The 26,297-nt window shown below is 41.0% G+C and overlaps 1 protein-coding gene across 3 annotated transcripts in view; it reads left to right on the forward strand.

Moving 5' to 3' along the window:
* Window positions 1-1,354: 1,354 nt before the first annotated feature.
* Window positions 1,355-26,297, forward strand: part of ubr5 (ubiquitin protein ligase E3 component n-recognin 5) — a 111,065-nt gene continuing 86,122 nt past the window's right edge. For all 3 annotated transcript variants that reach the window (XM_060900311.1, XM_060900312.1, XM_060900313.1), the window contains exons 1-8: window positions 1,355-1,616; window positions 20,599-20,643; window positions 20,811-20,892; window positions 20,985-21,061; window positions 22,163-22,282; window positions 22,848-23,124; window positions 23,292-23,451; window positions 24,083-24,232. In XM_060900311.1, the coding sequence (XP_060756294.1) occupies window positions 1,555-1,616; window positions 20,599-20,643; window positions 20,811-20,892; window positions 20,985-21,061; window positions 22,163-22,282; window positions 22,848-23,124; window positions 23,292-23,451; window positions 24,083-24,232 (973 nt within the window). In that variant the 5' untranslated portion in view covers window positions 1,355-1,554. The remainder of the gene's footprint in view (window positions 1,617-20,598; window positions 20,644-20,810; window positions 20,893-20,984; window positions 21,062-22,162; window positions 22,283-22,847; window positions 23,125-23,291; window positions 23,452-24,082; window positions 24,233-26,297) is intronic.

The following is a 26,297-nucleotide window of genomic DNA, read 5'->3' on the forward strand; positions in this document are numbered from 1 at the left end:
CTGAAAGTAGAAAAGGTCAAGAAGCCCTGCCTCAGATGGCACTGCCCCAGCGACAAGTCATTGTACCCCTAAAGGTGCAATAATGTACTTTATTTTCTGAGACTGTGTAACGTTTTCCGTATTCTTATTCTAGGAAAATGTTCAACGAAGAGGTGGTGTTACGTAGCCCGAAAACAGGTGAAACAAGCCCTGAAGTTGATTTATTTTCTCATAACCACACACACCAAAGTCTTATGCAAGCTACTACATTAATAGATTTGTTAATGAACAGTACACCATACTTTTTAATATCTGTTTGTAGTTACATTTAATGTTGCGATAGCATGCATTATTTTATAGAACATACTATTATTATTATCTCATTCTCATCTCATTATCTCTAGCCGCTTTATCCTTCTACAGGGTCGCAGGCAAGCTGGAGCCTATCCCAGCTGACTATGGGCGAAAGGCGTGGTACACCCTGGACAAGTCGCCAGGTCATCACAGGGCTGACACATAGACACAGACAACCATTCACACTCACATTCACACCTACGGTCAATTTAGAGTCACCAGTTAACCTAACCTGCATGTCTTTGGACTGTGGGGGAAACCGGAGCACCCGGAGGAAACCCACGCGGACACGGGGAGAACATGCAAACTCCACACAGAAAGGCCCTCGCCGGCCCCGGGGCTCGAACCCAGGACCTTCTTGCTGTGAGGCGACAGCGCTAACCACTACACCACCGTGCCGCCCCTATTATTATTACTAAACAAGAAATTCTTACTAGAATGCTTTTTGTTATCATGATTAATTTATGAATATGATCATAAAATATGTTCTGATCATACAGAAATCCAGTGGGTTTTTTTTTGTTTTTAAAAACACTGTTAGGGGTTCCTAGCTACAGTTACGCTTCTGTATATACAGACAGTATGTACATAAAGCCATAAGAGTGAGACTATTATAATTTTGTTTTGTACACATATACAAGAGAAAATATTAGGGGGAAAATGTTTGAACAACACAAAAATCAAATCATCTGACCCATAATGCATCAAATCATAATGTTTTTTTTAAAATCATGCATAATTCAAGGCTTAGAAAGAAAACTGTTTATTATAAAGTTATAATTTTGTATACACATACAAAAATCCAAGCACATGGTTTACAAGTTTTTCTTTTCATCCCTTCTTTATTATCCTGCTAAATCCAATCCGGTTCCTTATAACGTTTTTTGCGGTTTCGTCCAATCAGCATCAGAAATGCATCCTGGTTTGGGCGGGACGAATGAAAGTTGACCAATCACAAGGCAGAAGAGTTGAAATGAAGGCGTGTCTATTTCGAGCCGGAAGAGCGATGTTGGGGGAACAAAATAACGAAGCAGCTCGAGTCGGTAGAGTTAAGATGGCGGCATGTGGATTGTTGTAGGGGTTTGGATGGTTCGGCTTTGGATTTTTCTTACGTTTGGAGAGAATTTGTAATGAAGTAACGCAACCAGACTTAGCCAAGTGTTACAAGACCTTTTCGGAGAGATAGTTCTACATATTTTTGGGTTATTTCGGATTTAAATCATGACCTCTATTCACTTCGTTGTGCACCCGTTACCCGGGACTGAGGACCAGCTCAATGACAGGTAATTTGGGCAAACAAATCAATATTTGCGTCCAGGGTGTGGTGGTTTTAATATAATTTCAAGCAGCAGAAACACACTTGTCTGGACGTTATGTTGTTTATTAATACATTTATGTGTGTGTGTGTGTATATGTATGAGTTTATGATTTGATATTTATTTAGTAAAAGAGGCGCAGTTGGGACTAAATGGTTATCGTGTCTGATGCTAAACACGGCTAGCAAAACGCGCATCTTACTAAGCTAAGCTAACTGGAATGATTGGACAATGCGGGTTGGGGGATGGGGAGGGGAAAAATAGATGTGGACACGGATAAAACGAGTTTATACACCTAAAGAAATGTTAACGAATCGTGATATACGGTTTCATCTCATGATTTAAGACTCTGTCTGGGTGTTGACGTGAAAAATGTAGCTTGATAAGAGAATAAGAAAATCGCTCGGCGGTCGCCATGCATGCTCAGCGGCTAGTTCTGTCAGTCAGTCAGTCGCCAGGAAAAAAAAAAAAAACACCTCAAGATAGCAATAATTTTTACTAAAATTGTCGTGTTAATTTTTCACAAAGTTTATAAATATAATATACAGACAACACGTTAAGTTTGCGTTGCTAGTTTTGACGTGGCTAGTTTGAATTGAACCGGGGCCGGTTCGGTAACTAGTTAGCTTAGCATAGGCGCAAACCACAGACATGTTAATGTAATGCCAATGGCCCTGAGGCTGAGGAGTTTATATTTGGTTCTCACTCCTCCTCCACCAGGTTATTTTCGTGTCGCTTTTTGCTCTAAGCGCTATTAAGAAGCTTTTTTTTTTAATTGTTTGCTGTTTGTGTATTTTTTTTTGTTGTTTTGTGCGTCTGACAGACGCCAACAACAGAAAGGAGTTGGGAAAAGTCACAAGAAGCGAGCTGTGTATGACGTGATGAATAAATTTGCATATTAATAGGATGCACAGTGCATATTTTTGCATATCAGAACTAGCTATAGGGTGCAATATGGTTTGATCAGAATAGAAAATGTGTACAGACTAAACCACCCACCTGGGGTTGTGCGGTTATAGGAAAATAATCAATGATCGAATAGCCTGATGCGTGAATTCAGTTTAATTTTAACACCGTTTTTTGGTCACACTTTGTTGCAGCGTCGAATCTGAAATGTTGGTGGTTAGCACGGTCGTCTCACAGCAAGAAGGTTCTGGGTTCGAGGCCAGTGGCTGGCGGAGGCCTTTGTGTGGAGTTTGCATGTTCTCCGCATGTCGAAGACATGCGGTTAGGTTAAAGTGCATATCCTGGACCGATTTCGTATATTTTTTTTTTTTATGAAAGTATGTCCCTTTACACACTCATCCAGAAGGGTAATTTTGCACAAGGCCATCTGTCTACAGAAGAAAAAAATAAATAACACAACGTGTCTGGAAAAATCCCAAGGGAGTCTGGAGCCAGATTCGTGACGTCACCTGCGGAAGCACCAGCAGGCTGCGTGAGCTTTGCACGGTTTCAGTGCACAGCCTGTGTAGACCAAGCGCTCCCATTTCTCTCTCATTGTCCGGTCTTTTGGAAAACGATGAGTGCTAATCCAATCAAGATTGGTGTTGCTACACCCTCCGACGATACATCTGTTAACCATTTTAATCATTATGTGATAGCGTTGAAGAAATTTGCAGAAAACCACCAGGTCGTTTTCTCATAAACAAACCAGCACTGATGTAGGATTCAGAAGGAGGCGTCCCGCACGTGACGTCACGAAAATCAACGTTTGCCGGGAAATTCGAATGCCAAGTTTTTTCAGAGGCGGACCAATTCGCCTTAAGTGGCTTGATTTCATTTGGTATTACGTAAGGTAAAAAAAATTGCGCAAAATGTGACAGATATTTGACCAAAGTTTAATATAAAATAGGAGAATTACGTTGATCTTGCTCCTGAATTTACCCGTGATGTGCACTTTAATATGGGACCTAACTCCCAACTGCTCCCTGCTCTGGGTGTGTGTGCGCACGCACTCATTGCTCACATGTGTATGTTCACTGCTTCAGATGGGTTAAATGCAGAGAGGAATTTTACAAGCGTGTGATGAACAAAGTTCTTCTTCTTGAACTGGTCTTGTAAGTGTGACATGCTCACAGAGCAACCATGTGGCATCTTGGATGCATGGATGTCGGAATTTTCTTGCCGAGTTTGACAGCTCCTCCAAAGTATAAATTCACATTCCTTCTCTAGCCATAATTGTCAATTTCTTAACCCTCTTCCTTAATGGCATGACGTACAATGATTCGGTGTCGAGCTTGTAGTGATGGCCAGTCTCTCACCTATGGCAAGAATTTATCGTACTATGATCACCGAATCTGACACTGCGACCCTGCTTTCCTTTTACCACCCCGAGGTGTGTTGTTTGGCATAACTGTCCAGTCTGAAGTGTCATGCTGTTATAACACAGCGATTTGACAACAATTATAACGAATGTATTAATGAATATGTTGTGCATTTTTAACTGCTTATAGATCAGTTTGTACATGTCACTTAGGATAAACAGTCACTTTTTCTAAAAAGTCAGCTTGTCATTTTACCAAGAAATCAGAAAGAGAGCAAACTCCACTGACCTGAATACTGTCCTGTGCTCATATACTTTGCAAAGCACCATGACGACTGTTAGGGCCTCTGCATGCTCTTGCGACAAGGCTTTCGCAGATAGCTTTTCGCAGACAGTTGTAATTTATCGTTGAGTGGGGAGTAATAGGCGTGCGCGATGTTATTCACCGCCACAACGCAAGGGGGCGCGAAGTCGCGAAATCGCTAGGAGTAGTTGGTGGGTGTGGTTAGTGGAGTGTTTATCCTCCGGTTACCTATAATGACTAGAACTGGAGTCGTATAGATGTATGTACTTCCTCGATCAACCGCTCTTCGTGCTGCTCCATCTTCGCTCGTGTTTTTAAAAATGGCGTTCGTGAAAACAAACCAAACCGGGAAAGTAGGGAAGCGGAAGTGCGTGTAGAGTGGACCAATCAGAGTCCTCTTGTCTGCGACGCTGTCTGCGAGGCTTCTGCGGTGGTCACAATTTTTGGGAGGTGCGCGCAGAGCGTCTGCGAAGGTGGGGGGGGCTACGCAGACGCCATCTGCGACGCCATCTGCGAGGACTGCGTTGTCAGCATAAATTGGCCTTTAGAAAGCGCTTACAACCGAGAATTGTTCCATAAAATGTTAAACAAATCTCTGACAAATAAATCACCATGTCGATCATGATAAACGGTAGGTTTTTTTTAATCTAATGTTGATGATGCGTCATACTTTTTATTAAATCCATTTGTTATATTTCTGGTCAGCGCTGAACTTCATTCTCTCACTCGTCTCTTTCAAAGTGAATAACGTGCCACTTGTTGCAGTCAGAACGATTGTCAGGGTGGCTGTTGTGGAGAATTAATCAACACCACCACCTGACCAATCAGAATTCAGCCATGCTATACCACAGCGCTGTGGTCATTATATAGCTGGCGAGAAAACCTCTAAGTGGAGAAATAACTCCAGCTCAACGCTTGATCATTAAATTCAAAAATAACATCGTGTCTCAAGGACACTCCCAGACTGTTTTGCCATGTGTTAAACATTTTTGCCTGCAGGTTGAGAGCATGTGATGCACTGGATCTCATTCCTGTTCCCGACCTCAGCTCTGTACATTTATTGTATGAATGTTTTATGTTTTGCTTCAGTGACTTGGTTTGTTCATTATTTATGACTATTTGTGAAGGGGGAAAAAAAACACTTTAGGACCCTGGAGAAAAACCTGTTTAGGGTTGATGTGAAAAAAGTACTGGGTGGAATTAGTGTCAAGTATTACAAAATGGTTTGCAATATTAGCCTTGAAAACTGTGTGTATTTGGTACCTTGTTAATCCAAGAGAAAATAACACAAACAGTTGCATCGGTGAAAAGAAGCGCATATATAGCAAGAAGAGATTTTGGGTATCGTGTTAATGTATTCACCAAAGATTTCTCTTAAACGTGTGTTTACTGTTTCATGAATGCAAACAAAACACCTGGATGTGACATTTGAACAGTTAGGACTAGAGTTGTCATGGTGTTTAATCTGACACGTATTTATTATTATTATTAGACATTACCACCTCCCCATTCGAATTCTCATCTCTTCCATTTGGCTGCGACTTTCCCAACTCTCTGGACATGAGACGTGTCAAATAACTTATCCCACTGGTAAACAAATCCAATCCAAATAGAGCTGCTTAAAGAACAATTATTAGGGCATTGGATTTTGTCATGCTGAATAAGAGGGTTTTTTTTTTCTTTCTTGCTTCATACCTTTAGCATATTTTCATTTCAAGTGCACTTCCTCCAGCATATTGTGTTGATTTAATCGTGTTTTGAGTATGTAGGTCAGCTCAGGAGTGTGGTGTCAGATGTAGGTTGCATTACAAATCTAAATTTAACCATCTGAACAATTAGTAGGGATTGAAATGTTCATGGTATAAAAAGCTAGCTAAAAAAACTCCGCTTCATGATGGCGTGGTCTCTAATAGGGCACTCTGCAGTATCAAGTCATGTGACCTTTCAAGATGATTGTGGTCTCTGTGTGTGTGAGATGTTTGGTTTGGATGGACTACAGTGGTTTATAGAACTTCGAGAATAAGGCTCAGATATGATTATCATGCCAGAGCTGTCCTTGGACACCACCTTTCAGTCATTGGAGGACCTTGTAAGGATAAATGTTCCTCAGATGCGAATGGGTTGGGAATAATTGTTCTGTCAGTGTGTAATTGTGTTTGGCAAGCCATCTGAGCTTCTCGATGAGAGCGAGGTGGGGCCAGCGAGATTTTCTTGCCCTGATGTTGCAGGAAACGAGGTGCCTTCCAGCATTCATGCGCAGCTGTGAGGTTCAGCGTGACATCCGTATGTTAAACTTAGACATGAACTGCCGTGAGTCGTTTCACTGCACAGGACAGGACAGCTGTTCAGTCCGAGTTCGGGTTCGATGCCAGCTACTGATTCAGAGCTGATGGAGCGGAAAACTCTCAGATGGCTTGGCACTGAAGCAGGTTTGCAAAGTGAGCCGCTCTTCTTGCACTACATAGTGTTCACAGAACTGCTCGTCGAGTTTTAGCCGATATACAGTATAACCTTACAAAGCGCTTGGTGCTTAAACTGGACAAGATGGCAGCAAATCTGCATTGATTCCTGATTCGTATCAGCATGCTGGTGTTCTTTGATTGTTGTTGCTGCATCTCCTTCTTTTCACGTCGCTTTCATTAAAACATTTCCAGTCACTGTAGCCGATAAATTGGTCCTTTTAAACAAAGTACTCTTCAGGTCTCACAAAGCACACCTCAGCTGCCTATGTACGAACGCTTGGTTATGGTTCTCGCAGTGTCATGTTTCCAAGTGTTGAATGATTTCCTAAGGTTCTAGAGGAGTTGATATGACGAGCAAATCCGTGCTATTGTGCTGGTTAATGGAAACCGGAAACTGATCGGCTTGGATTTATGCTTAGAATGATTTGTAGTCGACAAAGCATGAAGTCATTTGAATTTTTAGTATCATAGTATTGCTTAAGTTTCAAATTTGACTTATTTCTCATATGTCTTCAATATTTAGTATGATACGTAAATTTTTTTTTTTTTTTGTATCTCAGGATAGGATTTAAAAAAAAATCTCTCTCTCATATAGTATTTTTAATATTAGTAGGATATGTATAGTTAGCTTTTCTACCAGGTGAAGTCATGTTTGTGGAAACTCACTTATTCTTATTAAAGTAGCCAAAACAGGATAAAAATTATATGATGGCTCCAAACAAGCTTTTTTAAAAATCAATCTGAAACTTGGTGTAGTGGTTAGCACTGTCGCCTCACACCAAGAAGGTTCTGGGTTCGAGCCTTTCTCTGTGGAGTTTGCATGTTCTGTCTGTGTCTGCGTGGGTTTGCGCCTGTGTTCCTTGCAGTTCAAAGACACGCGGTTAGGTTAACATGGGGCGGCCTTGGGTTGAAGTGCCCTTGAGCAAGGCATCCAATCCCCAGCTGCTCTCTGGACGCTGTAGCATAGCTGCCCACTGCTCTGGGTATGTGTGCGCGCTCATTGCTCACTTGTGTGTTTTCACTGCTTCAGATGGGTTAAATGCAGAGGACGAATTTCATTGTGCTTGAGTGTGCATGTGACAAAGGCTTCTTAAAAAACCCCAAGGAACTTTCTCAGCCATCCTAAGCTGGAAATTGGTTGACCCAAGTATTCAATTTATTTTGGTTACGATAGTTTTAGATGTATTGCATTTGGATTGTCATTAATGTATAGTTCATATAATAGGCTATTTGCAGGAATTGGTCATGTGTCAATTTTCCCCATAGCAACAAGCCCGTGGTGGGCAAGCTAACTTGACATTCCTTGACAACCGTAAGGGTTTGACTGGTGATGCGAAGCAGTCCATTTCTATAATAGCTGTTTTTACCTTTTCTACTGTCTTTTTTTTGACTCGAATTTTCATGTGTACTTGGAAAAAGTTTGTGGTTTTAACTTCTGTCGTAAGTTAAAGCGAATCATTGGCCGTAAAATAGTTTTTTTTTTTTTGGTCTCAAGTTGGTTGCTGGCGAAAGAAATTCATATGCGAAATAGTGGATTTCTCAGGTATGTTTATAACTTTGCCTTTTCTACCTTTATCATTCGCTTACTGTAGTTTGCACCCTGTCTAGGTTTTTTGACCATGAGATCCTGCACTTTTGGCGGCGACCAACTTGAGTCCAAAAAACTCCCTTTTACAGCCAATGATTCGCTTTAACTTATGACAGACGTTAAAACCACAAACTTTTTCCAAGTATGCACGAAAATTCGGGTCAAAAAAGACAGTAGAAAAGGTAAAAATTATAGAATGCATTGCTTCGTATCGCCAGTCAAACTCTTATTGTTGTCAAGTTAGCTTGCCCATCACAGGCTTGTTGCTATGGGGAAGATTGACACGTGACCAGTTCTTGCAAATGGCCTATTATGACCAGCTCAAGCATGGGTAAGAATGCCATTACACAGACAGCATTGTCTGTTTAAAAAAAAAAGTATATTGTGTTGTCTGTAAATTTTATATACACAGTGTTTTCCCCAGAAAAAAATTAAAGCCCTAAATTCTGGCATGATAAAACACAGACAACGGCGCGAAGCGAAACTAGGGGGGTCCGGGGTCATGCTCCCCCTGGAAAATTTTTTGAAAATAGATGCTCTCAGGTGCATTTTCAGGGTCTCTGAGAGGTTTTAGATACGTGATTGAAGGGTAGATTTTACCAGTGTTTCAGTGATTTCTGACCTAAGTAGTATTTATGTATATACATTTGAAATTTCACCTTAAAGTTCAACATGCAAGCTAAACTGTTTTGTTATAGATTACTTAGATATACGATAGATTTGAAAATCTACAGGGATCCCTTAATATTAGGCCAAATTAAAAAAAAATAGTGTGTTTCCGGTAACCCGACCGTCCGAGAATTTCGGCGGCGAAATTGCCGACCGTAAAGTTTTTATTACAAATTTCCCTCTATATTTTAGTGTAAGCGGCGTTAGTTTGTCATTTTTTGTTTCAACGCATTCAAGTTGTGAAAGAAACGATAAAAAGTAAAATGTTTCGCCACTTCTATCAGCCCTCCTGCATAAACATGGGAGCGCACTTGTATACTGAAGGAGGAAGGGAAAACTGAGCCGAGGCGCCATTTTGAATCCTCATTCAAGGCTGTAATGCAAATTGCTTCCTCTTCAGTATACAAGTGCACTTCCATGGCAGGGAAAAACACTACATTTTGCCGCCTATGTAGTCCCCTATTTATACAAATAGGAGTCATTCAGGATTCAGCCATGTTTTTGCTCGACCCAAGTTCTACAGTAGGCTAGGCTAGGCCGGCTGCTTTTAATGGAAGTAGCCTACCCTAGGACGTTATTTTCACGTTATTTCTTGATAAGGTGTTTTCATGTTATTACATGAAAATATCATGAAATAACGTGATAATTTCATATCATGAAATTACGAGATGTTATTACATGATAAATACATTGTAAAAACGTGATAACTTTAACAATATCTTTTCACGTAATTACTTGATTCTAAGCCAATTTTTTTTTGAGTGTGGCAGCAATACGCTTCCGTAGATCATAAATCGAACTCTTGCGATTATTATTATTTTTTTTATTATTCGTTTAAAGATTTAAAACACTTTTTTATTTTATTATGATGTGTGGTATAAAGGATTCTGTGCCAAAACACTATTTTGTAAGATGTTTACTTGTGTTAATTTTTTCGAACAAAATAAAAAAAATTAAGAAAAAAAAAAACTTTTTCCTACCTACCGACCTTATTTTAGTATTTCATGTTACCTGAAACACACTTTTTTTTTTTTTTTTTTTGGCCTTATCTATGATCAAGTAGTGTTGTAACAAAAATGTGCATGAAAATATGAACAGTGGTTTGCTCCATTTTGTGCAATCCAGTGAAGAGAATCGATCATCATGACCTCCTGTTGATCACAAAGGGATCTGAACCTAAGAACTGCCACCTTAAAATAAGTTGCTGTATTACTATAACTGTAATGATTTAGAATGTTTCTGATGCAGTTACCATAATATATGTGTAACTAAGATGCACTGAAAAGAAAAGTAAGGCAACTGCATATTATAAAGTTTAAATTTTGGCACTTTATTAAATGGACTAGATTAAGATTAAAACATATATTTAAAGGAAAAGAAAACTTAATTCATACATTTAAGTTTGCAGAAAGATTATGTATTTATAAACACATTAATGAAGAGAATTTAAGTGTCAAATGTAGCATAATTTCGAATAATAATGATAAGCATATTTGGCAGTGTGATGTCACTGTGAGCCTTTCACAAAAGAATAATCTGGAGCCGCCTTTTGTTAAATGGATCCCAGTGACATCACACTGCCAAAAATGCTTACGATTATTATTTGAAATGATGCTATATTTGACACATTTGGACAACTTCACTTCGTGAGAGTTTTTATAAGTACATAATCTTTCTGCAAACCCAAACTAATGAATTAAGTTTTCTACTCCTTTAAAGCAGATTAATTCTCCTTGGCTTTTGCTTGGCCCAATGTTGGCCAACCCTCTCATAGTCCATCTCACTGTCATCCATGCTGATGTGGATCAAATTGTCCAGCGAGCCTTCTCCTAGCTTATTAAAATCAGTCGGCTTTGTCCGTCTGGTGGAGGACAACATCGGCAGCCAGTGAGACCGCTTATAATGAATCGGAAACTTCCGGGATGTCTGACGTTTTCTTTCGATATTTTTATTGGACCGTTTGAACACGTGATCTTGACTTAGCCAACAGATTAGTTTGTTTACATCATACCACGCGGACATGTTACTTTGACAGAATCAACACAAACATTGGAAAAAAAGAGTGTTTGTTTAACACAATCAATATGTAAATGGATCTGTTATTTGTTCTCCTATGTATCTAGTTACTTGTGGGTAGGAAATTTAACATATCTGTATAAATCTAAGCGTATCGGATTTTAACTCAAGCGACTAAGCGTATCGGCAGGCAGAGCAAGCGTATCGGGCCCGACACGCTAAAACGCTTTGGGGAAAACCATGATATATAAATATAATTTTTTTCCACAATTCAAATCATGAGTTTGACATTTCGATTCGATTTGAATCTCAGTTCACCTTTTTTTTTTTGTCCTCTGTTTTATAATTGATGCAAATCATTGTTGATATTCTGTTAACTGTCAGCCTAGAAATGTAGAGCAATTTAAAAAAAAAAAGTCGTTGCCTTTGTAGTCTTTTTATTCAGACTCCAGTCACTCCATTGACTTTGAATGTAATTGCAGTTCAGTCATTTTTGGCACATTTTTTAATTTTCAACCCATGAAAAACTAAGAAACAAAAAAGCAATGGAAACTTCATGACTTTTGTCTCAATTTTTTAAAACAAAAATATACTCACTTGTGTTAAAGTGAATCCCACCTCTTGAGACACATCATTCATTTTCCAGAGAGTACAGAAGGGACTGAGATTGTAAGAAATGCTGCCAAACTGGGCCTTTAAAAGTCGGTGGCTTCCGGAATTCCGAGTCGTCCGTCATGTTGTTCAAAAAGCAACGCGTGATCTCGCGAGATTGCTATAGCAGCCACAAACATGGTTGCGCCCACATATAGCTCTGGATACCAAATCGAATTTTTAAGATATTTTTTGGGCTTTTTTTTTCACCTTTATTGGATAGGACAGTGTAGAGACAGGACAGGAAATGAGTGGGAGAGAGAGACGGGGAGGGATCGGGAAATGACCTCGGGTCGGAATCGAACCCGGGTCCCCGGATTTATGGTATGGCGCCTTAGCCACCTGAGCCACGATGCCCCCTTCCAAATCGAATTTTTAACATCTAAATTATGCCATTTGCCGAAATTTGTTATGCACCTAGGGTTATCGGGATGAAATTAGGTCTTGTTAGTGAATCGTGATTCATTAAACTTTAATCAGGATGGATCGGGCCTCTATTAATCGTCACACCTCTACTGTAAATTTATTTTCCAAACACCTGATGCACTTACTGTGTATTCAGATAGTATTCGTAGACACGACCAATTATTTCATGATCATTTCAAGATCAAATTAGGGAACATGAAGGAAGATTTTTCACTTGGGATGTAATCCAATAAATTAAGAGTTTTATCACAATAGAAAATATTATTTCTTAAATATTTTTTTCTGATTGGAAGAAGTTATCTTTGGTTATGGCACCACAAACTAAACCTTGTGTTTACAGAGTATTATAGTTTCTATCAAGAATGCAAACAAAAAGCAGCAGTCATGGGAGTTGAATCGTCACGAAGGACGCAGCTGCTTGCATTTATGACTTGTAAATATATCTATGAAGAGAGATTAAAATGACATGAGGGTGAAATGGATGGTACCAATTGACATTAGTTATTCCTTTAACGACGGTTATAGAGAGTAATATGCAGCTGATATAAGTATTATTCTATCCACATTCACTGGATATGAGCAATCGTGTGCTCTGATTGGCTACTCTACTACAAGGTTATCAGCTCATATACCGTGAGTAGAGAAAAACAAAATGGTGGAGCGTGTTGCTGAACCAAATAAAAAAAAAATGGAATAAAAGTATTTGATGGTAAGAGCATATCACCCCCCCCCCCCCCCCCCCCAAAAAAAAAAAAAAGAATTATTATAGCATTTTTCACAAATTGCTCCTGTTATTTCGCCGGTTTGTTTACGTTCTAAGCAGAAATTTTTTCAGACGTTTTGTATGAAGTTTTTATTTATCGAATTTGCAGAAAATAAAAATGCTCTGTTTCTCAGAATCCAGTGAATGTGGATAGAATAAAAGTTATTCCACTCAATCACGTTGTACATGGTTTATAGCCGACTCAGCGCTACGCACCTCATCAGCTGTCGGCTTATGTTTGACTCGATTTTGTGGAATAACTGTTAACTAGCCTACTCCTGGAAAACAGAATAGACATGAGCTGAAAGACCACTTTGAATCACAGCTGGTTAGCAAACATGGCTCTCGAATCTAGCCGCCACGTCACTGATCCCATACTGACGCGAGTTGTTTACTTTCAAGGAGAACTGAAGGCAAATTTTTTTAATCAGAATTCTATTTCTCATTTTATTTAATATCGGAATGCATTTTTGATTGCTATTTTGTTACTGCTATAGCAAGTTCTGAGTGTTTGAAATGTGCTATGTAATACATCAGTCCATATGTCAAAGCGATGGCCGCAAACGAGATTCGTTGAGACCTGTGCAAGACATCGTAGGACGGAAGTAAAACGTACAGCGGAAATCAAAGTGACCAACATCTGCCAACGTTGTCAAAAGACGCGCGTGCACTCTTTCGAATGCTGATGTAATCAAGCCGGAAGTTTTGTTTGTTTTGACAGCAATCAGGAAAGGGTTTTTATTTATTTATTTATTTTTATTATAAAAGTAGGCAGTAATCATCATTTAAACTTGTTTTTGTGCAATATTTCGTTTGGGAAAACAGTTTTCAAAATGGCGGCACTGACACTTCACGTTTCGAAGTCTCACACAAGTCTTGAAGATCGTGCGGATAAGTGACGCCTGCTGTGGACCAAATGAACTAAATTCAACATGGCTAAAAACCGAATAGGCCGATAAGTATAATATTTAATTGCAATTAGTTGCCAATATGAGTCACGATATAAGGTTACTAAAACCGATAACGTAATTGAATAACACGTTAATTAAGAAATAAAGCAAGTCTAAAAATGACTTCAGTTCTCCTTTAAAGATTGACATGCCTTAATGTTAATTATTTTGCATGCATTTCTTGCATCTCCATCATTTTTCTTGTTGACTCCCGGGACATTGACGTTTCCATTGTGTCTTAGTGTTTTATATATTTTTAAAAAAAAAAGCGTTGACGGTAAATGAGTGGTACAGTTTTCCTGTTCAGCTTCATTATTTATTCCCTGTTACTTTATATGCTTTGCAGGCATAAAGTCTAAACACATGCAACATTAGCATCCCAAAACAGATATTATGTTGTCGTACTTCCTGTTTTTACCTTCCCTGGGATGACAGGATGGTCTTTCCTTTTGTTTGCTGTTTGTCTGCCTGTCGGTCTCTTTTTGATCGTCTGTTTTTCTGCCACCACACACTCACCATGTGTGGTGTTCTCTCTCTCTCTCTCTCTCTCTCTCTCTGTGTGTGTGTGTGTGTGTGTGTGTGTGTGTGTGTGTGCCTTGTCTTTATTGGTAACAGTTCAGTCAGACATAGTTTATTATCTTTGGTGCTTTCAGACTGGTCCAGAATAAATAAGTTCAGAAGGTGTGTGTTCAGTGTAGAGGAGATGGCAGTGCTTAGGACCAAATGTGTGTTGAACATCTCGGTGTGTGTGGTGTGTGTCTGGTCGTCTTGGCAGGTGTATAGTGTCATAAATGTCGGTGCTTTAGCCAACATTGTGCCACAGCTCTCACACACAGTCTGATGTTGTCTCAGTTTTGGTTGGCGACCTATTTTGAGTCAAAACGCACAGTGGTCTCAGTTTGTGCTCCAAAACTTTCAGGGAAATTAATTTTTTTTTTCAACATTTAACAGCATGGTGACTATTGTGAAATTCCTTATAACGTTAAACTTTTCCTTGGCACCAGTTTAAACGTAACCTACACCAAACCAGTACTTTGGCCTTATAAAGTGTGCTTCGCTCATAACCTCCCAGAAGCGTTCCTTATCCCTGAGCAGTGCAGACTTTCCCAGAAATGCACACACCATTCTTTTGGAGCGTACACACAACCGCTTGTTGGTACTTTCATCATCTGGAGCTTTGTTAGTGACTGATCTTTCCTCTCCTCCAGGGTGTGTTTGTGTGTGTGTGTGTGGGGCGGTTTAGAGCTGCATTGTTACTGGAGCTCGTTCAGGTCCTCAGAGGCTTAATCAGAGGTGTTACTGCTCCAGTTTGACCTGTTTCCAAGGAGACTCGTTGCACTGTGTGTGTTAAGGAGGACTGGGGGAGGTTAATCCTCCCATGTGGCTCAAAAAAGACGATACCGAACGCTGGGAATTTCACTCTCGGGTTAAGGAAGGCTCACGAGGGAATACCGGCTCGAGTTTCTGCCAAATGGTCGATCAGACTATCAGGGAGAAAAATCTCTTGAAATTTCACCCTCGACTCTGCGTGATGGATGAGTTCTCTGTAGTAACTCTAAACGTGAAGCGTTGATGATTATAAACAGATTTAATGTCTCCAGTGTCAAACACAATCGCTAGACTATTTAAAAAAAAAAAGACGCTTTTCAATTAAATGTTAAGTTATTAACATCTTGCGGAAAAAAATTACTTCTGAGGCTTTGTAAAACTAATTTGAAATGGGGGCAACGTAAAGTGGGAGTGTGTTTAGCAATGAGTGTATCCAAGTTTATTTATCAGGTGGAGGAGATCAGGAAAGAGTAATGAGAAGAACATGTACTATGCTGCAGGTATAAGCTTCCTTATTACTCCACCCTATAAAATACTGTGCCGTTTGGGATTCAGCCAGAGCTGTAGGAAAAATCATGTGACTCCAATCACATGCTGTTAATCAAATACATCAGGAACGACTCTCAATATGGATCACGTTGAGTCTAAAACAGAAGTTTTGTATAGAATATATTTGGAATCACGATGACTCTAGGCTGTTTTTCGTAGGTTCTGTTATCAGTACAATTAACGATGTAATCAGGGTTCCCCCTGGGTTCTGAAAAATACTTTCTACTTTTTCCCTTGAAAAACCAAGCCAAAGAAGTATTCTTCACTTTTTATTTTTCTCTTCACTTGTTTTTTAAATCCCCTGGGGGGCGGGGGAGAGAGATTGTCGTGGCAATTTCCATCCTGGGAAGGGTACTCGCCTTCTGAAATCAACTCCTCTCTCAGTTTTTGGAGGAATTTCACGAAACTTGACAGGATTCTTTGTTATATGTCTGTAATACGCATCTTGTAATTTTGTTAAATTGGGTCTGGGAGAAGTGCAAAACCCTGATTTGCTGGACAGAAAGCGGCATGTCTGGACCTGCTCTTATAGAGGGCTACCGCGTGACGTCACCGTACCGCGAGATTGTGTTAGGGCGCCATATTGGAAGACCAAGTGCATGCATGCATACATGCAATATAAAACAAAGTACGAGCGAGAGTAAAGTGACACGATGGCTGATAATTCTGGTTATGTGAGTACATTACCAGCTGCAGAAAGGGCACGGTATGTGGAGAAACTGGCTGTGATTGATGGGTTTGACCCATATGATAAGACTCGGGGCAAGGGAGAATGGATTTTTTTTATTTCATAATTTATTTTTAATTTACTACTTATCTGTTTTTATTTATATATATTTGAATTATTTGGACATGGGGAAAAACTATATTTAAAATCCAAAGAGGGATGGAGGGAGGAAAATTAAAACAAAAGAAATAAATGAAATATAACAAATGTGATAAAATTAAGGATGTTTTTATTCAGTAAACATTTAAAAAAATGTTCTACAACACTCTAGCCTAGTGACTTACCAGTAACAAAATGGTCTGAACATATTCTGTACTGTTGTAGACTTGAAGTATTCAGATCTGCTCTGCATAAAGCAGCTAAATACTCACTCTGTCTCCTGGCAGAAAGCTCTTTGGTTTGCTCCCCTTGTGTCTCAATCACAGCTGGTATTCTGTAGACAGACTTCTTTTCACCTTTCCCATCAGCTTTGTTAGAACACCCTAACACAGCACAAAAGTTTACCATTGTAGGTTTTTGATGAACCAAGTGCCTCGTGGGTTCACATACCGCGCGCTGCCGTTATTTCCCCCTAATCACGAGTTTGTTGGTCTTCCAATATGGCGCAGGGTTTGTTTGGTTTCGGGTGATGTCAGTGAAAGGGGTCTATAGGCTGCTGACAACCACCAACCAATTTTTGGAGGAATTTCACAAAACTTGGCATGATTCTGTGTTATATGTCAATATTACACAGATTGTAACTTTATTAAATTGGGTCACATTTTACCAGCGTTACAGCCCTTGATTAACAAAATTATACTTTGACAATTTCATGAGTGTTTTTTTTCCTTCTGAAATCAACTCCTCACAATTTGTGGAGGAATTTCACCAAATTTGGCAAAAGGCATTGTTCTATGTCGGTAGTACATGTTTTGTTCAATTCGGTTACATTTTTACCAGAGTTACAGCCCTTCATTAACAACCTTTGTACTTTGACAATTTCATGAATGTGTGCTTGCCTTCTGACATCAACCCCTCTCACAATTTTTGGACGAGTTTCTCAAAGCTTGGTAAAAGGCCTTGTTATATGACGGTAATACGCATATTGCGATTTTAATTTCGTTTGTGAAAAATTTCCCAGAGTTTTGACCCTTGATTTAAATAACTTGTTCTTTGACAATTTTATGAGGGTGTACGTTCTTCTGAAATCAACTCCTCTCACAATTTGTGGAGGAGTTTCACCAAACTTGGCAAAAGGCTTTGTTATATGACAGTTATACGCAGATTGAAATTTTGTTTAATTTGAGCAGATTTTACCAGTTATGTCCTTGATTATGAACAAACTTGTACTTTGGCAAGTTCATCAAGGTGTGCTTGCTTTCTGAAATCAACTTCCCTTACAGTTTTTATCCCCTGCTGGCCAAAAGGCCCGAAGGGGGATTATGTCGTGGCGATGTCCGTCCGTCCATCCCGGGAAGGGTACTCGCCTTCTGAAATCAACTCCTCTCAATTTTTTGGAGGAATTTCACGAAACTTGACAGGATTCTTTGTTATATATTGGTAATAAGCATATTGCAATTTCGTTCAATTCAGTTGCATTTTACCAGTTATGGCAGAGTTGCCAGCGGGGGATGTTGTGCTCTCAGAGCACTCTTGTTTTCTTAGTTACCGACATATCAAAGTGGAATTAATACAGGTTTATACCAACCAAACTGGTACAATTCAAATATCTGTACAGGCTTCTCCATTACATATAAAATTTGGGCTCCACTTCAGCCTCTAATAAGAGAGCTTTGATTTTGGGTGCCCTCTGCACCATCAAGCTAAAATAAACCTTTTTCGTTTGAGCTTGCTTAAGGTTATTTTTAGCGTGCGATTATTCAAAAGCGGTATTAGGACTCCTTTTCGCCTTCACTTCAACAGAAAACTTGATTTACAATTGAACAGAGTCGAGAAGAATCTTGGAACCACCAACAGTGAAGGAATTCAAATTTCCTGTCGATTTACAAACCGAACACAATGACAATGCGTTTTACATCATGTGTTTGCCACGGGATCTCGATGTGCCACACCGCCCCAAACATGGCTCCCTTCAGTTGCTGGCTCTTTTTTAAACCAACCCTGTATTACTGACAATGTCCGACGTGCTCGGGGACAGTTGGGGCTCCGAGTGTGCCTTCCCTGTGCCTGTTTCAACCCTTAAATCATCTTCAGTGCTTGAAGAAGCCCGTCCAATAAAACTTCGCCAGTTAGACTGCATCATTGTTTGATTCACGCAGAGATGATTACACCACCACACCAGGCCGATGAGTTCTCACTGCGATTGGCCAAAAGCTTGGTGCTCATTTGGTCATTATGTGTAGTCAGTTTTTATTGGTCACAAGCACGTGCTCATAGTTTACACTCTGGCTTCCCGCCATCTCTTCACCGGAGTTGGATTTTGGCAAGTGGAGGGATTTCTATCAAAGGTGACCTATGATTATGATAAATACATTTGTCACTGTGACAACTGGGAGTAATTGTCTTCGTGACTGATGGATTATGTTCGTCATTGACTAGCGTGACAAGTGTCAGCGGGAACTCTGTGTAAACTTGGTTGAAAGAGAGGTTGACATTTAGAATATAATTCAAATGAACCTGCAAAGGATTTTACTTTTCCATGTTACACGACACAGTGTTGGGCCTTTACAGTAATGTAAAGGCCTGGGCAGCACAGTGGTGTAGTGGTTAGCACGGTCGCCTCACAGCAAGAAGGTTCCAGGTTCGAACCCAGCGGCCAGCGAGGGCCTTTCTGTGTGGAGTTTGCATGTTCTCCCTGTGTCTGCGTGGGTTTCCTCCGGGTGCTCCGGTTTCCCCCACAGTCCAAAGACATGCAGTTAGGTTAATGTGGGGCAGCCTTGAGCAAGGTACCGAACCCCTGGCTGCTCTCCGGGCGCTCTGGTGCGGTTGCCCACTGCTCTGGGTGTGTGTGTGTGCACACGTGTGTTCACTGCGTCAGATAGGTTAAATGCAGAGGACAAATTTCACTGTGCTTGAAGTGTGCATGTGACAAAGGTTCCTTCTTAATATGAATATATTAAAGATATAACAAGCTGAGTATGTTCTTGTATTATTAAGACGACAAATAGGATTTATGAGGTTACCTTCTCTCGGAGTAATGGAGAAATTATGCTTCTTTAAATAACGACTCCTCAAAGTCGGGTGTCTGAGGCCAAGTTTACATTAGACCGTATCTGTCTCGTTTTCTTCGCGGATGCACTGTCCGTTTACATTAAAACGCCTGGAAACGCCGGGAAACGGGAATCCGCCAGGGTCCACGTATTCAATCCAGATCGTGTCTGATCCGGTGCTGTGTAAACATTGAGAATACGCGGATACGCTGTGCTGAGCTCTAGCTGGTGTCGTCACTGGACAACGTCACTGTGACATCCACCTTCCTGATTCGCTGGCGTTGGTCATGTGACGCGACTGCTGAAAAACGGCGCGGACTTCCGCCTTGTGTCACCTTTCATTAAAGAGTATAAAAGTAGGAAAATACTGCAAATACTGATGCAAATACTGCCCATTGTGTAGTTATGATGGTCTTTAGGCTTGCCATCCTTCCACTTGCAAGTGGTAAGTGACTTGCGCACAGCGGCTCAGTCCCGAATCACTGCTCGTGCACTACACTCGCGCGCTCTGTGAGCTGCGCAGGGCCGGAGTGCGCACCCTCCAGAGGGCACTCGCTGTTCAGGGCGGAGTGATTTGGAGCGCAGCCGCTGAGGAGGAAGCGATGAGCCGCACTGACACATTTCAACTTGCGTGCCGAATTAGTCATGTGATTAGCGTATCCGTGTATTGGCGTTGCTGTGTGTGCGCGAATTGTGTATTGGCGTTGCTGTGTGCACGCTAATCGTTTTTAAAAACGTTAATCTGATGATCCGCTGATACGGTCTAATGTAAACCCCACCAGAGTGATATATATATTTTTTTTTTTGTTGGCAGACTGGTTTTGCTGCAGTTTTCCCAGTAACAGGAAGCTGATGCGCTCATTAGGGAATGGGACCGAGGCAAACATGGTGTAATAAGAGCCAATGATCTTCCACTATGCAAATGACGGACATGCAATACCAGGGAAAATACTGTTCCTGTATGGTTGGGGGTGTTTGAATATTCATTTTTATTAAAATTTTTGTTGAGTAAATGTGTGCTTCTGTGCCCCCAACCCCCCCCCAAAAGGCATTATTTTGGTTGAGATGTTCTAATCCTTTATCGTTAATTCTCCCTACAGACTTCGTGAAGTATCTGAAAAGCTCAACAAGTACAACTGTAACAGGTAAGAAGTTACATTACAGTACCCACTACACATGATCTGGCAATTTGCACTCCCCTCAACAGGAAACGCTACATCGTTTATCAAATTGCTGTTGAAAAACAAATGCTGAGCCACTTTTTTTTTTTTTTTTTTAATAAAGAATGATCTAATGTCTGTTTCTTTTGCAGTCATCCACAGCTTAACTTGCTGGAGCAGGCCATGCTGAAGCAGTGTGTAGTCGGACCAAACCATGCTGGCTTCCTGCTTGAGGTAACTTTTTGGGGTTTGTTTTGCACAGACTCTGATTTTTATCTACTAATCGCTTTAGAAGTTGCAGGAAATGATGCGGCGCTCTGTTTCAGGATGGACGGATCTGCAGGATAAGCTTTGCTGTACAGCCAGATCGACTGGAGCTGGGCAAGCCAGACGGAAACGATGGGTGAGACTCTTATCGTGTTTTCTAAATAGTCGTAGAGGGAGCAGACGCGCTTTTTTTTTTTTTCTTTTAAATGAGCTGCTTGTTTCGGCTGCGTTCGTGGCTTTTTGGTGGGGTTAAGGCATCGTCAGTGTTTTTTAGTTTGTTGCTTTTGGAGTCAGCTTTTCGAGGAGGGCTCCTTTTTTTTTTTTTAAACTTTTATTTTTAAATGCAGAGCATGCGCTTGCCTCTATGTGGTTTTGTTTTTATTTAAAAGCTGTACATTTCAGCTACCAAAGGGTGATGTATTTTTAATGCTTGACAAAAATACTCTCCACGTTTTTCCCACCAACACATGTACTGTTTTTCTTGATTTGTTTTACTGAAGCAGGTGATTTTAAGACTGTTGTTGAAATGACTGAACAGACTGTCAGGCTTATGTTGTAAGTGTGATGACTGACGACTTTTTAAGCCAATTTGTGACAGAATGAACTCGCTGCTAAAATTCTTTATTCTTTATATCCCAGGGGAAATATGCAGTTTTTCTACAGAGTAGTGGTAATAAAGGGTTTATGAACAGGGAAGTTAAATAACTCTGCTTTAAAGCCAATGGATTTAGGGAGGCCACATGAGGGAGAAGGAAAATACCTTTTGAAACATTTTCTTTTTAGTGCATGGTGTTGTTGCTTTGCTGATCTGGAATGAAATTGCTTTGCTTTGGGTTGCAGAATGCTGCGGTCTTTTCTTTTATACTCTAGTGCATTTTTAGCCAATGTTTTCCAGTAAGAAGTCCAGGCTATTGCACCATATTTTCTACACCTAAAATAACCACAATTTTACTAATCCCTATAAAGTACAGATGGGTCTCCCAGCACTCAGCAGCCTTTTTGGGTTTTTTGTTTGTTTTTTCCCCCCCACTTTCTACTTTTAATTAATTATTTGTAGCCAGTTCTGACACATCCAAGGGTGTTGCCATGCTAGTTAGCCCTCGAGCGCTTCCTCCCATCGCTATTTCAGATTGAGAAATTAATACATCAATGCCTGGCATGACCAGGCTGTACGCAATAGTCCCAAAAGTTGGGGCTGCAATTCTTGTAACTGTAATCTCCGGTCTTTTGTTTCCAGTTCAAAGTTGAGCAGTGGCTCAGGGGCAGGAAGGACCTCCAGGCCAGGTAGGACTAGTGATCCGCCCTGGTTCCTGTCTGGTTCTGACACTTTGGGCCGACTGGCAGGCAACACCCTTGGGTAAGTGGCTGATGGGGGTATTAAATAAATAATAAAAAAAAAGCCTGGCAGAAAAATCCTGTTTTTTTTTTTTCCTCCTTTCTTTCTTTCCTTTAGTCATTTCAGGCTATTACATCAAATACTGATCAATTCCGACACACAATTTGGAAAGAGATTTTGTCTCTTAGGGGTGGAGAATTAGAAATAAATCATGTGTAAAGACCAAACATAAACTGGGAGGGAAAACAAAAATGCTTTCAAAATAACAGATTTGAACTTTTATGTTCTGAAAATAGGTCTCAAGCTTCCCCTTCCTTCTTGAAGTTCATTTAGAGATTGGGATATTTAAGCTCCCAGGGTTTGTGAATCACCGACCTAATTTTAAACTGCTGTTTAAAATGTTTAAAACATGGGTGTAACTAAAAGATGTACTGTAGCTAGTGCCATACATATAGCTCAGTAGGTCCTAAACCTGCAATTGGCACAGCCCTTTGACGGATTTGTAAGATCGGGGGGGAGCATTAAGATGGACAGTCGTAGGTGGTAGCAGGCCTGTAATACCATGTGTATATACACCTCTGTACAGGAGCCGCTGGAGTTCAGGAGTTGGCGGAGGAGGTGGGGGCAGCGGGGGCAGTGGTGGCGGAGGAACAGGAGGAGGTGGGGGCAGTGGTGGAGGAGGCGGCGGAGGGGCTAGCGGAGGGGGAGGAGCATCCTCTGGTCGCTCAAGCGCCGCAGCACGTGATTCGCGGAGACAGACACGCGTCATCCGTACGGGCAGAGACCGAGGGTCAGGTCTGCTGGGGAGCCAGCCGCAACCGGTCATACCAGCATCCGTCATTCCTGAAGAGCTCATCTCTCAGGTAACGCACAGCATTACTCAAATGGGAGATGGAAAATGTACACAATCGCCTGGGATTAATAACTGGAATTAGAAAACGACGTCTTTTCGATGATTGTCGCACTCGAAAGCCTTCTTGAAACTTGAAAATGAAGATGATCTGGTCTGATGTGTTTTGTATCACTTTAGGCCCAGGTGGTCCTGCAAGGCAAATCGAGGAGCGTCATCATCCGTGAGCTGCAGCGCACCAACCTGGATGTAAACCTGGCCGTGAACAACCTGCTGAGCCGAGATGACGAGGACGGGGATGATGGCGATGACACAGCCAGCGAGTCCTACCTACCTGGAGGTGAAGCATCTCAATATCCATAATGAATAAAATGACTTGCTATTATCGGAAAAGTAACGAACAGTGAAAGGGTGCGATGCAGCAGAGAACAAGTCCGTTAATATGATCCGATGCGATTTGCAGGGGTGATAGTGTTCCGGTGCCGCGCCGGATTTCCGGCGTACCGTGGCTGGGGAAAAAAAAATCTAGTTCGCCCATTGTCCTGTGTCATTCTGAGATGCGCAGATAGACAGTAAAGGGAATTCGCATGATATGGAACTAGTGGGAAAAAAGTGCCGTCACGGCACGAATTAGACCCTCCCAGAATGACACAGGACAATGGGCGAACTAGATTTTTTTTTTTCCCCCAGCCACGGTACGCCGGAAATCCGGCGCGGCGCCGGAACGCTATCACCCCTGGATTTGGCTTGCAGCCGAACTACCGTAATAGCTGCTGTTTGAGAGAATTAATCAACACGTACTGACCAATCAGAATAGAGGATTCAGCACCACTGTGGTTTAAATGTATGCAATACACAATGAATAGATGGATAAAGTGCAAATTTGTCTGAATGGAGGATTCGATTGTAACTCGTAATTATATGGCTGAAGTGTGTTGGAATCAAACTGTAATCAGTGCACTCTTCTGCAGAAGACCTGATGTCGCTGCTGGACGCCGATATCCACTCTGCACACCCCAGCGTCATCATCGACGCTGACGCCATGTTCTCAGAGGACATCAGCTACTTCGGCTACCCATCCTTCCGACGCTCGTCGCTGTCACGCCTCGGCTCCTCACGAGGTAATGGGCGAAATATAAATGCAGTCAAGGTGTTTAAGATAAGCTCAGGGATTTCAGTGCCATGAATGTATACAAGTCTTCACGTCAATGTTAATAGACCCGTTCACAGTTTGTACACAACGATGACGTAGTACGTATGCGCACGCATTTTGGCAATGGAAGTATGGCGGAGATCATCAGCTTGTCAAGCGATGCAAGGGGATTAACAACAAAAGATGGCGAATGTTACCTCAACAAGTTGACTTTGACAAACGGTGACCGACTTTCAGATCCGTGTGTGATTTAATAAATGGGTTGAAGACGTGAGCAAGTGGCCGAATATATACACACATGAGGCTTGGGTTATAATCAACAAACAAGGAAACTACGTCCTCAGAGTGATTTGCACCTGTATGGCAGGGAAAGTCACCTATTATTTGGTGTTGTGGGATTCTAGCTAACATAGTTCAGAGCTCTATTGCAGTGGCATGCAAAAGTTTGCTGAAAATGTGTGTTACTGTGAATAGTTAAGTGAGCAGAAGATGAACTGATCACCAAAAGGCATAAAGGTAAAGACAAGACATTTCTTTTCAGCGTTTTATGCAGGATGTGTGTATTTTATTTTTGTTTTGTACAATTGAAGAGTGAAAAAAGAAAAGGAACACCATGTGAAAGTTTGGGCACCCCAATACATTTGAGTTCTCGGGTAACTTTTACCAAGGTTCCAGACCTTAATTAGCTTATTGAGCTGTGGCTTGTTCAAATTCTTGGTTAGGAAAGGTCAGATGATGCAGATTTCAAAGCTGTATAAATTCTCTGACTCCTCAAACTTGTCCCTAAAATCAACAGCCATGGGCTCCTCTAAGCAACTCCCTCGCATTCTGAATAATAAAATTGTTGATGCTCACAAAGCAGGAGAAGGCTACAAGAACGTAGCAAAGTGTTTTCAGGTAGCCGTTTCCTCAGATCGTAATGTTATTAAGAAATGGCAGTTAACAGAAACAGTGGAGATCAAGGTGAGGTCTGGAAGATGAAGAAAACTTTCTGAAAGAACTGCTCGTTGGATTGCTAGAAAGGCAAATAAAAACCCGTTTGACTGCAAAAGACCTTCAGAAAGATTTAGCAGACCCTGGAGTGGTGGTGCACTGTTCTACTATGCAGCGACACCTGAACAAATACGACGTTCATGAGAGAGTCATCAGAAGAAAACCTTTCCTGCATCCTAGCTACAAAATCCAGCGTCTGAAGTTTGCAAATGAACATCTAAATAAGCCTGATGCATTTTGGGAACAAGTCCTGTGGACTGATGAAATCAAAATAGAACTTTTTAGCTACAATGTGCAAAGGTATGTTTGGAGAAAAAAGGGTGCCAAATTCCAGGAAAAGAACACCTCTCCAACTCTGAAGCATGGGTGTGGATCGATCATGCTTTGGGGTTGTGTTGCAGCCAGTGGCACAGGGCACATTTCATTGGTCGAGGGAAGCATGGATTCGAATAAATACCAGCAAATTCTGGAAGCAAACATCACACCATCTGTAAAAAAGTTGAAATTAAAAAGAGGATGGGTCCTACAATAAGACGATGATCCAAAACACACCACACCACAAAATCTACAATGGAATACCTCAAGAGGCCCAAGCTGAAGGTTTTGCCCTGGCCCTCACAGTCCCCTGACCTAAACATCATTGAAAATCTGTGGATAGATCTCAAAAGAGCAGTGCATGCAAGACAGCCCAAGAAACTTGTCAAACTGGAAGCCTTTTGCAAGGACGAATGTGTGAAAATCCCCCAGGTAAGAACTGAAAGATTATTATCTGGCTACAAAAAGTGTTTACAAGCTGTGATACTTGCCAAAGGGGGTGTTACTAGGTACTAAGCATGCAGGGTGCCCAAACTTTTGCTTCAAGTCCTTTTCATTTTTTGGTATTTTACGCCTGTAAATGATGGAAATAAAAATGTAATGTTGCGGAAAATATTAAAGAAATGTCTCGTCTTTACCTTTATGCCTTTTGGTGATCAGTTCATCTTCTGCTCACTTAACTATTCACAGTAACAGACATTTTTCAGCAAGGGTGCCCACACTTT

This window comes from Neoarius graeffei, chromosome 19, assembly GCF_027579695.1.
Source record: "Neoarius graeffei isolate fNeoGra1 chromosome 19, fNeoGra1.pri, whole genome shotgun sequence".
Taxonomy (NCBI): domain Eukaryota; kingdom Metazoa; phylum Chordata; class Actinopteri; order Siluriformes; family Ariidae; genus Neoarius; species Neoarius graeffei.